General features: G+C 42.7%; 1 protein-coding gene across 1 annotated transcript in view; it reads right to left on the bottom strand.

Moving 5' to 3' along the window:
• GLDC (glycine decarboxylase) overlaps nt 1–18637 on the bottom strand; it is a 100025-nt gene that overhangs the window by 76649 nt on the left and 4739 nt on the right. The window contains exon 3 of the mRNA XM_019934824.3: nt 3459–3594. Within this exon, the coding sequence (XP_019790383.1) occupies nt 3459–3594 (136 nt within the window). The remainder of the gene's footprint in view (nt 1–3458; nt 3595–18637) is intronic.

Below are 18637 nucleotides of genomic sequence, written 5' to 3'. Positions count from 1 at the left end.
CAGTGCCAACATTACACAAAACAGAAATAGTCACAAGGGAAATGTAAGTGTTTTGATATTAGTTAACTGATATTATCAGCAATCAAAAATTTCAAAAAGTAGACCCTACAAAATATATTCTAGGCCTAATGTAAATCTTCTTGTAAGAGCCCAAATGTTTGTATTCTCTGGAGGCTATGTTACCCATTGATTTTCACCTCACGTCACCGGAATTTGTTGGTTCCATCTCTATGGCAACCATTCAGAAGGGTGATAATGTGAAGTCTACCCAAGCTCATGTGCACAGCCCTCCCTATCAGGGCTGGCAAGGGCCAGTACCACCCTCTGTTTCAGATCAGCTTTCGGAGAATGCAAAGGAACAAAACTTAAAATGCACCCCAAAACCAGAACTGAAAAGCAAAGAACAACACTGTCTCCCTCTCAAAACCCTGGCGGATCCTAAAGTAAATGAACATATCCACTCACAGCCAGGAAGCAATATGGTGAATATTCTGTGCGGCCACCAAGAGCGAAGACAGCTGGCCAGTATTCAGATGGCTGGAATGCTGCAGCCCATTCATGTACTTGGGAGGCTTGTTTTGTAAGAAGGAGGAGACAGGCCATTTGCTTTTCAAATCAAACTTGGAGTTTACCATCCAAACTTTTACCAATACCCCAGGGGAAAAGAAGCCCTCAGCAATACAAATACCTTCACATGCGTTCACACACACACAAACTCACACACACCCAAAGCAGAAAAACTACTTCTTTGACAGTTCATTCCTGTTCTCCTATTAATAAAGAAATGGAGCATATTGAAACCAAAAGCAATGCAACAGTGATTAGGCCAACAGATCCGGCTTCTATAATGATGGGACGTGAATCACTGCATCTAGGACAAACACCCTCATCAACCAGGACTACCTTTGCACTTATGCAAAAGCAGACAGAAGATGCAAAAGCGCTGTGCTTCCCACATAGTCTAACCTATGCCCTAAGCCACACATATGCCTTGGTCCTCAGACCTACAGGTCTGGGCTTTAGGCACCAGATGAAGGCCCGCTGTGCTGACGGCCCAACACATATTCACTCACAAGACTCAAACACACAGAAACCGCTATGTTTGAGTGTAAGTTCAAACAGAGTGTAAGTTCAGAGTGTAAGTTCACATATGGTAAGTAGTCAAAACAGTACCTCTATTCCTAGTACTAAGAACACTTTGTGCGAAGTTTAAAATTACGTAGGGTATCAGGTTTACTCTCTAAAATGTCAAAATTGTCAAAGTTTGTAATCTTAGAGGGGGTTCATATTTCTGTGTGTGTGTGTGTGTGTGTGTGTGTGTGTGTGTGTGTGTGTGTTTTAGAGGTGACTAGATGTTTTAAAGGGAGAATGAGGGAGTCGGGAGGGGAATGAGCAGGGACTCAGTAGAGTCTGGGAAATGAAAATTTACAAAAACAGGAAGGGGGCCGTCCACATGAAACCCATCTGGGTTTGCTAACTGGTGCTCATAGAAGTTAGGCTCCTACCCAACCACAGAAGCTGGGAGACACGGACCCCATCTTCAGGAGTTGACTAGAACAAACAGTAAATTTGGGGGGTAGCTTTGAGTCTTCTCAGGCAGGCACTTACTTCTGGTTTTTTTTGTTTGTTTGTTTTTGCGGTACGCGGGCCACTCACTGCCGTGGCCTCTCCCGTTGCGGAGCACAGGCTCCGGACGCGCAGGCCCAGCGGCTATGGCTCACAGGCCCAGCCGCTCCGCGGCATGTGGGATCTTCCCGGACCGGGGCACGAACCCGTGTCCCCTGCATCTGCATCGGCAGGCGGACTCAACCACTGCGCCACCAGGGAAGGCCCTTACTTCTGTTTTTGAGGGAAAAAATGGACTAACAGATGTCTCAATAGTCTGTCATAGGATGGCAGGTGGACAGCTTCTTATATGAGGCAATTATACTGAAATAAGAATTTTGGTCACTTGATTCAAATTAACTCTGACAGAATTTTATTAAATAACACCTATTTTTAAAACAGATGTGAAGTGTTCAGCAAATGTTTAAGGTATATTGCTGTGGAGCACGTACTTAGTATTTCAAAGGAGGCAATTCCGTGCTTTCCCATGGGGGGTCCACATTCCCTTTACTAAAGTTGATTTTTTTTCTATATGCTAACCTAAAAGATAGTCTCTGCATCTTGCTATAAATACCTTTGAATTGCTGAGGCAATCACTTACTCTGTCCGTGCATAATAATGGTCCTACTAAAAATTAAATTTACCTCGTACACCAACCAACTTAAAAAAAAAAAAAAATCACCCAGGAAGTATCAAAGCCTTCCCAGGCTTGGTTTGTTTCTATGCTAGAGATGGTAAGTGCACACATTCCTTTGGAGATAAGGTTATCAGTTGAAATAAAGTTTCAATTCAAAGATGCTGGTGTATACAATGGCACTGATCCAAAAACAGAGAAAGAAAGGCCCAGGGGTCCCCATCTTTCCTCCTCCATCATCAGACAATATTTTCCAGTGGGCAGAAGAAGCAGGTGCTCTGATCTGCTCTCAGGCACCTTTGAAGCCATGGTCTTTGCCCGTTAAGAAGTACCCAAGGTGTTTTATTGTTTAGTGTGTACTAGGACATGAACCTCTGTTTCCTTCTTTCTATCATACAGCAAACAGGAATGGAAAAGCAAGATCGCATGGAAGTTTTCCTCAAGTGCAGGAGAAACATTTTCATTTTGCACAACCTGTGGCAGCCAGAGTGGGCAGGGACAAGAACACCCCCTACCCCACCCCCTAGAGGACTAGGAACGAGAGTTATCTGATAGGTGAGGTGGCAGCAGAACAAGTAACATCAACAGCTCAGCCTTGTCTTTGATTGTTTCTAGAAGAGCCTGTTCACAGAATACACATGTTCTCTTTCTCTACAAAGTGCTAAGTAATAAAGCTAACATTTTCATCTCCATCTACCTGATACAATGTCTTCTTTTTTCAGTTGGTCATAAACCCAGAATATTGGTTTGGGGCAGGGAGCAGAGGAGGGGGGTATAGTTAACTGTAGCTCCTAAAATCCCGAGAGAAGACAATGGACCAAGATTTTGACTCACTGAGTAATCTCAGACAGCCTAAAATCCTAGTGTCTCCAAAGAATAAAGCCCTGAATCTGCCCACCTGCAGGTTTGATATCTTGCTCAAAAACGCTCACTGAGAACAAACATGGAGTCAGCAAGAGGAAGAGATGCCCAGCACCCACAATTTTGAGCTCTAGATTATTTTATGGGAATAAAAGTAGAAAGAAGCTTCTAAGTCCTCTACATTTGAGTAAGGAAATCTCCCAAGCCAGAGAAAGCCAGGTAGGTTCCTGCAGGTTAGGGATAGCACTAGAGTATGGGTGTCAGTGGGCAAGTGCTGAGGCTTTGGGGGGTGGGGACACAGAAAGAGTCATGCAAATCAAATCACAGCACTCCTGTTTTTCATCAAGAAATACATTACCATCCTGAGTTCTCCAGTAAGTTCCGCAAAATTGTCTGTGGCACTGAGCAGTTATAATAGCCCATGCCAATATATGATCTCCAGATCTGGTTCTTGCTGGAAATGGCATGCAGAGATGCAAGGATTTCATTTTCACCTGATTGTGGGAAAGAGAGAAATGTTACAGAGAGAAAATGTCTCAAAAGAGAACTCTAGTTATAGTTTTAAGCCCTAGTTTTGTTTGAATATTGACATGAGGAGAACAGCTATATGGGAAATATAAGAATCATCCTCTCAGCAACACTAAGTACTAGATGCAGGAACCTGAAAGATCCGCAAACAGCACTCAGTTACTCCTCAAGGTTGGTTCCTCATAATTTTTTTTGGCTCTTCTTTTTTTGGCTTTGTCAGAATTTCCCAGTATTGACACCTGCCTCATTCCAGTTTTCTTCTGTTCCCTTCACATGTTTTATCTACACCAAATAAAAATTCTGCTCCTGGTAAAATATTTTTCCTTTTATTCATTTTTTTTTGGGGGGGGTTAATTTATTTTATTTATTTTTGGCCACGTTGGGTCTTTGTTGCTGCACATGGGCTTTCTCTAGTTGCAGCGAGCGGGGGCTTCTCTTCGTTGCAGCGCACGGGCTTCTTAGTGTGGTGGTTTCTCTTGTTGCGGAGCACGGGCTCTAGGCGCGCAGGCTTCAGTAGTTGTGGCTCATGGGCTCTCGAGCGCAGGCTCAGTAGTTGTGGCCCACGGGCTTAGCTGCTCCACGGCATGTGGGATCTTCCCGGACCAGGGCTCGAACCTGTGTCCCCTACATTGGCAGGCGGATTCTCAACCACTGCGCCACCAGGGAAGCCCTGTTTTCCCTTTTAAATTGCCTTATATCAATAGTTGGTATGTCTTAAATAACACATGACCTACATTTTTCTCTAAAATTGCCGTGCTAATTCTGACACTTTTTCCTGTGTGTCGCTGAAAGGGCTACTTATAAAAGGCCCTTCACCCAACCAAGAAAATATCAGTTATAATAAAAGATCCACATGCAGGGTTTTTTTTATATTTATTTATTTTCCTTATTTTTTCCCACTTTTTGTTTTTTTTTTTTTTTGGCGGCGTCAGGGTCTTAGTTGCAGCACATGGTATTTTCGTTGAGGCATGAGGCATGCGGGATCTTTCGTTACAGTGCACAGGCTCTTTGTTGTGGCGCATGGGCTTTCTCTAGTTGTGGCACTCAGGCTTCTCTCTAGTTGTGGCGTGCGGGCTCCAGGGCGCGTGGGCTATGTTGTTTGCGGCACACAGGCTCTCTCTTTGAGGCGCGTGAGCTCAATAGTCGTGGTGCCCGGGCTTAGCTGCCCTGCGGCATGTGGGATCTTAGTTCCCTGACCAGGGATCGAACCTGCGTCCCCTACACTGGAAGGTGGATTCTTCACCACTGGACCACCAGGAAAGTCTTAACCAGCATTTTCATTAGGGAACTAGGTAATTAAGGAGGAATTATAAAAGTCCTTGGATGCAGATGAGACCCTATTTGGGGTCATGCACGTAATAACAGCATCTGACATTTTGAGCACTTACTCTTTGCCAGGAATTGTACCAAATGCTTTCCACATCGCTTTGGAAACTAAGGCTTGAAGAGAACCACTCACCTAAGGCTACACGATTTTAAATTAGCTACCCAGCCTAACTCCAGCTTCCACACTTTCCTGAATGTGCCAGATTTCGATCTGCTACTTATACTGCAAGATACTTTCTAGATACAAATGACCTTACCTGGTTCTTTCTCTGCTCCTCTGCATATAGTTAGATCATGCTACTAAAATTTAACTGAGATTTAACTACTTAGGCAAATGTCTGCCCCCTTTAAGATCTTACAGACTCAGGGACTTCCCTGGTGGTCCAGTGGTAAAGAATCCACCTTCCAATGCAGGGGATGCAGGTTCAATTCCTGGTTGGGGGACTAAGATCCCACATGCCACGGGGCAAGTAAGCCTGCGTGCCACAACTACTGAGCCCGCGCGTCCTGGACCCTGCGCACCACAACTACAGAGCCCGTGCACCACAACTAGAGACAGAAAACCCGCATGCCACAACTAGAGAGAAGCCTGCGTGCCACAATAAAAGATCCCACGTACCTCAACAAAGACCCGACATAGCCAAAAAAAAAAATTAGGGACTCGGTCACTAAATCTTGGAATTGATTGATTTTATTGTTACAAATCTAGGTACAGCAATCTCTAAAATGGCAAACTGGCTAGGAAGATGCTTCACGATGTTTTAATTCTACTGAACTCTGTGACTGTTATTCTCATTAATCCTTCTTTATCTTCATTGAAAACACTGTCACCTTCCATCCTACCCTCCCACCCCACTTGCTTTCACAGTAAATAAATTCACAAGAGATGTGTCATTTTGCCAGACTAGGCTAACAAAAGAGGGGAGTAAGTATCAGTTTACAAGTATCGGTTTCATGAGTAAATACAACCCTACTGCCTTATGATGGACAATCTTGCCTTCTTCCACAGATTTAGGAACTATAGGTGAAAGTACAATAAAACAATATCTGAGGAGATACGCAAGTACAGCATCCTTAGGAACAATCATGCAAGAAATCCAATCACTTCCCAAAGTCTTCTTAGGGCAGAGTGATTAAGAAGCCCAGTAGGAGGGGAAATTAGCAGTGCCTGGCCCGCACCCAATTCAGCAAGGCCAGCTTCAATTAAGATCCTGTGCAAGAGGGACAGGTCCCTGTTCCATATTATGCCATGAGGACAAAAGGTCCAGCTCTCAAATGAGAACAGTCTTTGAAGGACTTTGTCAAATTAAGAGTTTAACCTTTGAGAGTCATACAGTATTGAGTAATATGATTTTTTTTCTACATTACAGAAAGATAATTCTATTGGTAGTGTGGATAGGTCAGAGAGGAGACTCTGGAAACAAGGGGATATGGTAAGAGGCCAGCACAATAGTCCAGGAGGGAGATGGTTCAGGGAGTGTTATGGGTTAAAGGGTTAAACTGTATCCTCTAAAGAGATATGTTTAAGTCCTAACCCCAGGTACCTAAACAATTATATAAAACAGCAGTGGCTGCTACGAGAGATGTTAATATTTATCTGGAGACCCTAAACTCTCAACTAGAATGGTGCAGGAACCTGATTCTTCCTTTTGCGAGAAAACCCATTCTCTCATACCTCCCAGCAGGGCTGAGGATGTTAGTACAAGTTCGTGTGCCCAGTGAAAGAGCTTCAGTTAGAGCCCAGTTCCCTTCTCATCCATTCTGCAGCCTATCCTGTCCATATGCCTTCACCACTGCAGACTAGCCAGGAACCCACTGCCACATCCCACATCAGTTCAGGGTGTCCATATATCAATACATATCATCATCCCTCATAGTTGCCAATGTCCTACACACTTGGATAAAACACTTGAAAAAATTTAAAGGCCAATTAGCATAAAAGAAGAGCAAAAAAATTAATTATAGATAAGTCCCAGAAGCATAAAAATGTTCAAACTTGAGTTTTTAATCCTGTAACAGAGGAGACTTCCCTGGTGGTGCAGTGGTTAAGACTCCATGCTCCCAATGCAGGGGGCCGGGGTTCGATCCCTGCTCAGGGAACTAGATCCCCCATGCATGCCACAACTAAGAGTTCGCACGCCACATATAAGGAGCTTGCCTGCTGCTACTAAGACCCGGTGCAACCAAATAATCCTATAACAGATATACTCTAGTCCCTATGGGACCAAATTTTCCAAGCACCTGTGGGCTCTGCCCCTACCCAGATAGAGCTAATACAAATACAGCAGGCCCTCCAGGACCCACAGCTTCCAAATTTGTGGATTTCAACCAAGAATCAAAAATATTCGGAAAAAAAATTTTCAGAAAGTTCCAAAAAGCAAAACTTGAATTTGCCCGTGTTGGCAACTATTTACATATCATTTACATCGTATTTACAACTATTTACATAGAATTTACCTTGTATTAAAACTATGTACATGGCATTTACATTGTATTAGGTATTATAAGTAAGCTAGGGATGATTTAAAGTATATGGGGAGGTTGTGCGTAGGTTATATGCAAATGCTGCACCATTTTATATAAGAGACTTGAGCATCCAAGGATTTTGGTATGGTGGAGGGTGGGGGTAAGGGGGCGCCTGAAGCCAATCCCTCCTGGATACTGAGGGACAACTGTATTCCCTGATTGGCCCTCATCATAGCCTGGTCTTGACAACCAATTTTACATTCTATTGGGAACAAAGTGAGTTAATAGAATGAGTAGTCCTCTGTACACCAAGCTAAAGGACACTCATGAGCCATGAAGAGTAGGGTAGGTACTTGGTCATGCTTCTGGAAGTTATAATGGTCTGAGAAACCTTTACCATTCACTCATCCATTGCTCATCATGACAACCTACAAGTCAAGACAGTCTGTGACTTGAAGAACAGAGAGTTAAACTGCTTCTTACTGTGATAAAATCAAGACCTCACCTAGAGATTATCATACTAAGTGAAGTCAAAGAGAAAGACAAATACCACATGATATCAGTTATATGTGGAATCTAAAAAATGATACAAATGAACTTCTTTACAGAACAGAAATAGACTCACAGACACAGAAAACAAACTTATAGTTACCAAAAGGGAAAGAGGAAGGGGGGATAAATCAGGAATTTGGGATTAACAGATACACACTACTATATATAAAACAGATAAACAACAAGGACCTACTATATAGCACAAGGAACTATATTCAGTGTTTTCTAATAACCTATAATGGAAAATAATTCAGTTATATGTATATAACTGAATCACTTTATACCTGATGCATCGTAAACCAACTATATGTCAATAAAGATAAATAAATTAAAAAAAAATCTAGACCTCAGGCTTTACCAGTCACATTTAATAAAAAACACTCCCCAAAAACACAACTTAATGAGTGTCTGGATTATTTCTAATGTTTGTTCACTGGTCACCATTTCTCATACCTACTAATGAAATCTGACTTTGGTCCAATCAGCAGAAGAGCCAACCTAGTACATTTAGGAACCCAGAGTTTGAGTTACTATGTTAAATAATGCCAAGATCCAATGGACATGGAGAAAAGGGGAGAAGAGGGAAAAGTCCACAATCAGAGGTCTGCCGCTGAACCTCTCTGAAATGGAGCATAGCAGAAGCAGTCTCTAAGAGCAAGTTTTGGGGCATGATTGGTCTAAATAAAAGCCCAAATCCTAACCATGCAATATCCACCACTGTACTTCACAATAGAGTTAGATTCCTCTCCCCCTTGGAAAAGAATGCCTTTCTAGAGAAACAGGGTGGGATCCTTAAGTCCAAAGTGGCAGTCTTTTCCACCTACGTAGTAAAAGAAGCATTTTAAAAAGGCAATTGTGTCATCCAAACCCTGGGCAGCACAGCCCCAGGAAAGCTGTGTGAACAAAGAGGAGAGAGGAAAATGATCAGCTTCCCCCCAGAGTGAGCCCCACAGCAGTGCACATTCCTCACTCTTGTCCTTCCAACTGGACAAAAACAGCTTCTTCCTGTTAACAGGCCCAATTCCAGTAACTATCTTCCTGAATATGAAGGACAATGAAACAAACCAGGGAGGAAATGAGACAGAATGAGAAAGGGAATGTCCATTAAAAAACACTTGGATGGATAAACAACAAGGTCCTACTGTATAGCACAGGGAACTATATTCAATATCCTGTAAGAAACCATAATGGAAAAGAATATAAAAAACTATATATATATAGATAGATATACATATATATAAAATATGAAAAACTATATATATATATATATATCTATCTCTGAATCACTTTGCTGTAAACCAGAAACTAACACAACATTGCAAATCAACTATACTTCAATTAAAAAAATAAATAAATAAAAACAAAACACTTGGAGACAAACTGTCATTCTCCAGACGTCTGCCTACAGCCTCAAAGAGCAGCCAGACCTTGCATTACTGTGCCCTCCCAGCCATGAAATTCCTTAGTCCTTTAGCAATCTAAGCAGTTAAGTTCTTTTCTTGTGGAATAAATACCTGCTTCTGACCTTGTTTATTCGTCTACCTCAGCACGTTGCATAACGCCCTGGTCCTAATGTACCAAGAACAGAGTTCAGTGACCTGGGCACCATTCCCTAAGAAACTACAGGTGGGTCTCACAATGTTCCTGCTTCTCAGAATTCAGAATGAATGCTTCCTCCTTACATAATTCCATATAAGAGCCTTTCCAATAGTAACTCCCTTGTCACTTGCACCTAAAACATCAAGGAGAATTTTGTACCAACCACTTCCCCAAATATACTTTCTGGTAGGAATAAGCTGATTTAGCTGTTAAATTTCTAGGCCTAGGTTTTAATTTCCCATACATGTGAACTTGGACAAGAACTAGGAGAATGTCATTAGAATAAACAGGCAGGCTATATGGGTCAAGATACCTGCTACACGCCAACACACACACACACACACACACACACACACACACACACACACACACACACAGTTCCCCACCTTTAACCCATTCCCAAACACACAATTTTTTTTTGCCACAATTATATGGAAAAATGTATCCACGCTTTGCTTTTGCTTTTCTGACAATCTAAAAATATTATGCCTAAGTTTCTACAGAGTATATATTATTCTACCATTTATATTAAAAAATAAATATCTATGGATATGTTGTATATTAACAGAATATCTCTGGGATGATTCTTAAGAAACTGATAAGTGAGAAGGGGTCTTGCTTACCTTGTATATCTTTTCATGCTCTTGAATTTTGGATAATACGACTGTCATTTATTCAAAAAATTTAAATTGAGTTAAAATGTTACACCCAGAACAAAATCCTGCTTGTGAAATACATGGGTGCAGACATCTGCTGTCCCCACAGTGGCTGGCTGTCCACAGAGCATTTTCCAGGCAGCCCAGCAACGCACAGCATGGAGCAGCCATTCAACCAGCAACAGAGCCTCCCTCCCACTCCCTGCCCTTCACGTGCTTTGCAAGATTCTCAGAAAAGGACTCTAAGGAAATCATCAGGACTGGAAACCAAGAAACTCATATTTGAATTTCCCAGAAAGGGCTTTTTCTGCCAGAGGCTGAAGGGAAGAGCTGGGGCTAGAATGTGAGGACAGAGGCTGCTTTAGCATTTTTCTTGCCAAAGCTGCTCAGGAACCATGGCGGGGTGGGGTCCGGGGTCTCAAGATAAACAAACCATGGATGATAGCATATATCAGGATTTTCTGATTTCCTGAGTGGAAGCCAGAATTTGCCTACAAACTCCATCCTAATGTGTAGCCTTTTTCTAACTTCACCTAATCATTTGCAGCACCTCTCTCCCTGCCCCGTAAATAAGTGGGCTTAAGCATGGCTTAACCCCACTTACCCAGCCCATTAAACCCTACTCCCTCTTATTTGCCAAGTTTCTTTCCCTAGCAAAGGAGGGTTTCACAACCACAGTCTGCTGAATTATAGAATTTGTTCAGTCCAGGAAGGCAAACCAATCTATAAGCTCGTTAATGCAGAATAATGACATGGAAACTCTTTGAATTGAAAACGCTTCAAGACTGGCAGAGGGGCGCCCACCCCATGCGGCAGGATGTGGTCTGGGCAGCACCACACAGGCCTGACCTGGGGCTCTGGCCCCCCAACCCTAAGCCTGCCAGGCTCTTTCCCATCTTCTTGATCAGCCGATTAATACCCCAGCTCACCCAGCCCCTCATGAGTCTTGGGAATTAGAACCCCTGGCCAGGCACTTCCAGCCGAGAGGGGCCAAGGCACGTCCAACCCGTGTTTCTGATGGCTCCATGGTCCCTCGTCTCCACAGGAGTGAGCAGTCCCTAGAGCTCTGCCTGCTCACCCAAGAGATATACAGGTTCAAGATCTTTATAGCAGCTGTAGGAAAACCAGAAGAGCATCCCATGGCAGGGTAGTGGGGACATGTCTGTTATTTACTTCTGGGACTTGGGTCACACTACTTTCTGTGGGAGACCTCGTCAGCCGCCCCTTTTCATTCCATCTATAAACATTTACAAAAGAAGTGTACAGAGAAACATTACAATTCATAATATTTACCTGGAACACCAGTTGACCTACGTAAGCAGGCCAAATGGTCAATTTGAAATGAGAATCAGAGTGGAAGTCCTGGAGTGTTTGTTTTTCCTCTTTGCTGCCCTGTGAGTAGCTTGTCACGGCCAGCAGAGCAAGAACAAGAAGGGACAAATATGTATTGAGTCCAACTTAAACAATTTAAGATGTTTGCAGGAAAGAGAGAATTTTTATAGATCAAAGGAATACAGGCATATGGAGAAATTTGTAATCCAGCCCAGAATCTCACCAACTAAATTATAATCTCTTTGTGGACAGAGGCATAGTGGTTGCTAGGTACATACTAGGTGCTCAGAAAATCCAAGTGAATGAAAATTCACCTAAACTCCCACATATAGTTGTTAGCTCAATATTCACAATAACTCACCTAGCACAGAATCCACAATGACAAATCAATGTGCAAAAGGTTCTCACATCCCTAAAGGCATGAACTTCAGAGAAACATTTCTAAAGGGAAACTTGCAGCTATTAAGCAAGTTCTGTGAAATAATACAGTGCCTACAATAATTTCATATTTTCCAAACTTTTGTTTCCTTATTGTTTAATCAGTTAGTACATTGGATGATATGGACATTGAGAATCCTTACTAAAATTCCCAGTTTGCATTTTTATTAAAATACTTCAGGTTTAACAAGTAAAACAAACCTGAGCAGTCAAAACGAGATCTAAGTTCTTCACACATCATATAACAGAGATTTCTAAAAGCAAAGCACAGTGCCATTTGGTGGGGTGAAAAGAGGACATAAGGAATAGAAGCCAGAACACTCACCCTCCTGAAAGCAGCGCACAACCTCGTTGTGGGCCCCCCCCTTCAGGCTCCCGAGCAGGTCAGGCCCCCCACGCCCATTCCCATAAGGTGCTCACTGAGCTCCCATCCCAATGTGGACGGATGGGACTGCCTCACCTGTCTCTCACCCCAGCCAGCCTGTGTGGACTTGAAGTCCTTGGCCACTTGACTTTACCAATCCTCAAACTAAGCTAAACTCAGGCACCCCATTCCTCTGTTCCTGCTCCCAGGTCACTAAATGATGCTGGGTGAGGGGATCCTAGCAAACCTTACAGATTCAAGCCATTAAATCTCAGCAGGTCTTCCATGCAGGGTGATCTAGGCCCCTCACTACCGAGATGATCACTTTCTCACTTTTCTAATGCTCTGTCTCACCCTTCCTGCCTCTCACTTAGATCATCAGACAGGCAGCCCCTAAACTCCTCCCACCTCAGAGTGTCCTTATGTAATCATGTGTACTTTTTTCTCTCTTATGCCTAAGAAAGGTCCAGAATATGATATTGAGGTCCACAAACCCCTGACTTAAAATGTAACCTCTGGCCTCTTGGATTACTTCATCTCAGGCTGCTCTGCCTGTGTCTTTTTCCATGCTCTATTTCCCAATATCCTGGTTTCCACTTTCTTCCCAATACTTCATCCATAGGAAATCTCACTCATTCTCATTAATTCATTCAGAAGACTCACTAAATCTGCAACTCCATCCCTAATCTCTCTCTTGAGCTCTAGACTCGTTATTTCCAACTACTGATTCAGCTTTTTCAAATGCATGTTCCTGAGTACCTCAAATTCAGTTCTGCTCAAACAACACCCATGATCTCGTCTTCCTCTAGGACCCTCCTCTTCTCCCCGTTTGCTCTCTGTTAATGACATCTCCATCACCCCAAGACACTCAGCCTAGAAACTGACTGACAGTCCTACCTGCTGCCCCGCTGGACCGACCACCATGTTTGTACCAAAACCATACTTCCCACAGGCTGCTCCCAGGCAATTATTGATACTAAGCCCAGCAGGAGAACTAATGCAGACCCATTCCTGTAAGATGTGGGACTCCTCTGATGGGTGACTTTGGTTCAAGGACTCTGCTCAGTCTGACCAAAACTTTTTAGATCTGTGCTGCAGTCTATGATTCTTCTTACCCAATTCTTCCATCCTTCTCCCCCTCCACCAGGGTCAGACCTGCATCACAGTCTAAAGACTCCCCTGCCTTCTCATGCTCCCACTCTTACATATCTAATATCATCTTGGTGACTGCTTCCTGGTAGACACATTTAAAATCTCACCTCTAAAATCTCCAACAGGGCTTCCCTGGTGGCACAGTGGTTAAGAATCCGCCTGCCAATGCAGGCGACATGGGTTCGAGTCCTGGTCCGGGAAGATCCCACACGCCGCGGAGCAACTAAGCCCGTGCGCCACAACTACTGAGCCTGCGCTCTAGAGCCTGTGAACCACAACTACTGAGCCCGCAAGCCACAACTACTGAAGCATGCGTGCCTAGAGCCTGTGCTCCGCAACAAAGAGTAGCCCCCGCTCACCGCAACTAGAGAAAGACTTCGCGCAGCAACGAAGACCCAAGGCAGCCCAAAATAAAAAAAATAAATAAAATCTCCAACAATCTCCCAGCTGGTCTCCTTTCCTCTGTCTCAGAGGCACTCTGCAAAACACAGTTTGAATATGTCACTTCCCTCTGTAATAACTGTTAATGTCTCCCCACTATGTAGAGGAAAACAAATCCTTTATCATGGCTTTGGGCCCTCCATACCTTGCTTTCCATACCTCTCTGCAGCTCAATAGTCTACACACATGGTCTACTCACCATCCTCAAATAACCATGTTAGGTTATTTGAGGCATGTCCACACTTCCAAGCCTCTGCTCATGCCATAACCTCAGCTAAACCATTCATCCTATTTGCAGACCTAAGGAGCTATTCAGTATCTATCTCCCTATCAGTTTTAACCTACAGTCAGGGACCATATCTTTATCACCCTTTACTTCCTGATTCTTGCATCCTCAGTGCCTAAAGCAGTATTGTATTTTCCATTGAAGTCTCTCAAGGAATTAAAGTAGATGGAGGAGGCTATAGACATAGATTTGGTGATAGTGGCTTATAACCCAATGGTGACAAAGGGGAGTAGGTTGGGGCATTTAGTCTATGGGCAAATGGCCCTATGTACCTCAATAGTCCTCAAGAGTAATACCATATTTAAAGCACAGTATATTTTATTTTGATAGCATTGAGTACTTTTAAAAGTTAGATAAAATTCATTATAATTTATGATAGCAAGTATATGCTAATTTAGATGAATGTGGTAGTTTTTTAAATATCTATGCAGAAGATTTTTAGGGCAGTGAAAACACCCTGTATGCTACTATAATGGTGGATACATGTCATTATACACTTGTTCAAACCCACAGAATGTGCAACACCAAGAGTGAACCCTAATGTAAACTACGGACTCTGGGTGATGATGATGTGTCAACGTAGGTTCATCAGTGGTAACAAATGTACCCCTCTGGTGGGGGATGTTGATAATAAGGGAGGCTGTGCATATGTGGAAGCAAGAGGTATAGGGGAATTCTCTGTACTTTCTGCTCAATGTTGCTGTGAACCTAAAACTGCTCTAAAAAGGAACGTCTATTAAAAAAAATTTTGCGTGCGATCTTGTTTACACTCCTCCCTTCGAAAGGTGTAAACTAATTCCCCTTCCCTTGAATTTGGGCCAGTCTTAGTGACTCACTTTTATGAACAGCATATGATATAAATGATACTATAGAACTTCCAAGACTAGGTCATAAAAAGAATAGTTTCTGCCCGGCTTTCCTTCTCTCCTGAATCACTGGCTCTGCAGGAATCCAGTTGCCATGTTGTGAGGACACTGAAGCAGTCTGTGGATAGACCCATGTGAGGAGGCACCAGGGCCTCCCGCTAACAGCCAGCACCAACTTGCCAGCCATGTTTATGAGCCACCTTGGAAGTGGCTCCTCCAGCCCTAGTTGAGCGTCCACCAACGTGAGACCACAACCTCATGAGTGACTCAGCCAGAACCACCTAGCTTAGTTGCTCCTGGATTCTTGACCCACGGAAACTGTGAGGATAATAAATGTTCATTGTTGTTTTAAGCCACAGTTTTGTAGTAATTTCTTATAAAGCAAGAGATAACTAATACAGTAACTTTGCCAATTTTTAAAAATATTGTTAAAGAATTCCATTTACATAAAATCTTTGATGGTGCTGGATGAATTCCATGATCCTTTAACAAGATGAAGAGGAAAAAGTTGTTTTATATTTTAAGTTCTTTGTCCCGATCACATGACCTATTTGGCCCCTCATCACCATATGTCAGCATGTTTGTATCCTTGCATGTCAAAAAATAAGCAAGTCCTGTGAAAGGATTTCAATCCAAAATGGAACCCAAGGGGAGTTCCCTAGTGGCCACTGTTGTGGCCCAGGTTCAATCCCTGGTCGGGGAACTCAGATCCCACAAGCCACGTGGCCCGTCCACAAAAAAAAAAAAAAAAAAAAAGGAACAATTTGAGACAGCAGAAACATAAAAGTTGAAGAGGAAAAGGATGAGACTCATACAGCCAAATGAAGATAAGGTGCTATCAGCAGAAAAAGGACTATTAAGAAAAAAAAAAAGGAACCCAAGGATATGAAATGGAGAATCTCACACATGCTCCCTCAGAAGAACAGAACTTAAGAACTGAGAGACTGATTTCCTGTAAACGCCTGATTTACAGAAGACTGAGACTTATCTCCAGACCAATGAACATCCACCAAGAATCTCTCCATACTCAAGCCAATGAACTTACTGGCTGGGTTCTGGCTGGATGTCCCTCTCTTTGTGCTCCCTGCCCAAAACACAACCTGCCCCAGACCCTCAGTAACTTGTTTGCAGCTTCTACAGCACATGTCTCCTAAATTGCAATTTCTCTGCTATTCCCAAATAAACTCAAATTTCTGGTAATTTGAGCTTGTTTCAGTTTACATCCTTATTTAGATTGATAGTTCAAAATATCTTAATGCTTAAAAATGATACTTTACAAAGACTGAGATTTCTCACTTGGTGTTCTAGTTTCAAAAGGAAGGGGAAAAAACTGATCACAATTTATTTTAGGATTCATCTCTTTTAAAATAAATATTTTCACCTCTCCACTTTTATCAGGATATATCACCACATATTTTTCTGAAATATCCCTGTAGTATAATAAGAAATATCTCTGGTCTTTGGTATTTCCTGAGTGACAAGAGTATCTTGTGTTATTCATACTCAAGTCCTTTTGAGCACACCTGAGTATCTGCTAATAAAGTGATTAGGGTGGGGTTCCTAAATAGCCTCAGGATGTGGCTGGTCAGCAAAAAGACCAAGTGATTAGAGGGCTGGAACTTTCAGGCCCACCAATTGACCTCAGGGAAAAGGAAGGGGGGAGGGGTTGCAGGATAAGCTCTATAAAAACAGCAGAGTTGATGAGCTTCTGGGCTGGCTAATACATCCCTGTGCTGGGAAAGTGGCCCACCCCAGTTCCATGGGGGCAAAAGCTCCTGTGCTTGGGACACATCCAGACCCTACCCTACGTACCTCTTCATTTGGCTGTTCACCTGTATCTCTTATAATATCCTTTATAATAAACTAGTAAATGTAAGGAAATGTTAGTGTTCTGTGAGCTGCTCTAGAAAATTAATTGAACCAGAGGAGGGGGTCCAATTTATAGCTTGTTGGTCAGAGCCCAGGTGAAAACCCTAACTTGTGATTGGCACCTGAAGTGGGGGCAGTTTGGGGGGACTTAATCTGTGAGGTCTGATGCTATATGCAGGTAGACAGTATCAGAAGTGAGTTAAATCGTAGGACAACCAGTTGGTGTCCCCTGAGAACTGAAAATTGCTCGGTGGTGTTGGAAAACACTCCAGAATCCCCCAAATCATTGACAGCATAATTATTCTATTAAGATTCCATCCAGGATGAGACTATAACAATACTCAAATAATTCCATAATTATGCTTCACACATTGCATTTTGCCATTTTCTTTTTCTCAATGAAGGAGCTGCCTTTTTGTGTTTTTCCCTTCTTATAATAACATATTTTACACACAAAGAAAACATAGTCAATGTAAAGATTTTGTCTTTGTTTCTAACAGGAAAAGATATACCTCAACTTTTCACATTGTTTTCAGAAATCCCTGTTTTTCTATCCAATTTCACATCACTTCTGTACACTCACAGCATTTTATTCATGTTTCTTATGACATCTTGGACACTTTAACTTTCTGAATCAATTTATGTTAAGATGTAAGCTCCTTGAGGATAGTGACTATGTTTTCTCATACATTTATCCTCACAGTTCCTCGCCTATAGTAAATAGCCATAAACACTTACAATTTAGACAATATGTTGACTGTCCAAGGTATCAGTCAGATCAGCAGGGGTCTGCCTAACAAGAATTTATGACAAAAATAAAAGGACAACAGACTGCTGTGAGAGTCTAAACATATAAATAAGGAATAGCCAGACCACAGAACTTTCACCCACAACCTGCAGCAACCTACTCAGGAAACCAACCCCCTTACCTACAATAAACCACCTCTGAACTCAGCCTGCTACAGATTAGACTTGCAGAAAGCCATCTTTTGCTATCTTCAGTGACAATGGAGGAAAATGAATGATAACTTCTGTAACAATTGGCCCAGAAGGGCCAGGACTTGATTAATAACCGACAGCTTCCCTACTCTCGGTCCCTGCTTCCAATTTAGGACCAACCAGACAAAGCCAAACAAGCAGCCCTAACCAATCACATAGGAAGCCCTGCTTGAATTGGCCCACCTACCGCTTGCCCAGGCCAACAGGGTACACCTGAAGCCTTTCCTTTATTTCACTATGAGGTCTTCCCACTCCTCTGCAAAGCAGAAGGCTGACTCCTAGAGCAAGTTCAGAATAAACAGCCTTTGCTTTTCTCATTTGGCTGGTCTTTATTTATTTCCACAGTTGTATAATGAAAATCCATTGGAATTATCCTAAAGATGAAATAATAATTCATATGTGCTGGGAACTGAAGGAGCTAGGAATGGCCAAAGGAGAGATTTGTCAGAGACTGAAGAGTTTACAGGTTGCATCTCACAACAGACTTAATCCAGCTGAAAGATAATTGACGCCCACAGCCAGGGGAACAACTGCCCTGTAGGTGTATTTGGGGTCAGTTCAGAAGAGTGCCCGTGGACTTCCCTGGTGGCGCAGTGGTTAACAATCTGCCTGCCAATGCAGGGGACACGGGTTCAATACCTGGTCTGGGAAGATCCTATATGT

Source organism: Tursiops truncatus, chromosome 6 (assembly GCF_011762595.2).
Source record: "Tursiops truncatus isolate mTurTru1 chromosome 6, mTurTru1.mat.Y, whole genome shotgun sequence".
In the NCBI taxonomy this organism is placed as follows: Eukaryota; Metazoa; Chordata; class Mammalia; order Artiodactyla; family Delphinidae; genus Tursiops; species Tursiops truncatus.
The sequence above is the reverse complement of the archived record's forward strand: the minus strand, read 5'-3'. Positions and strand labels throughout refer to the sequence as shown.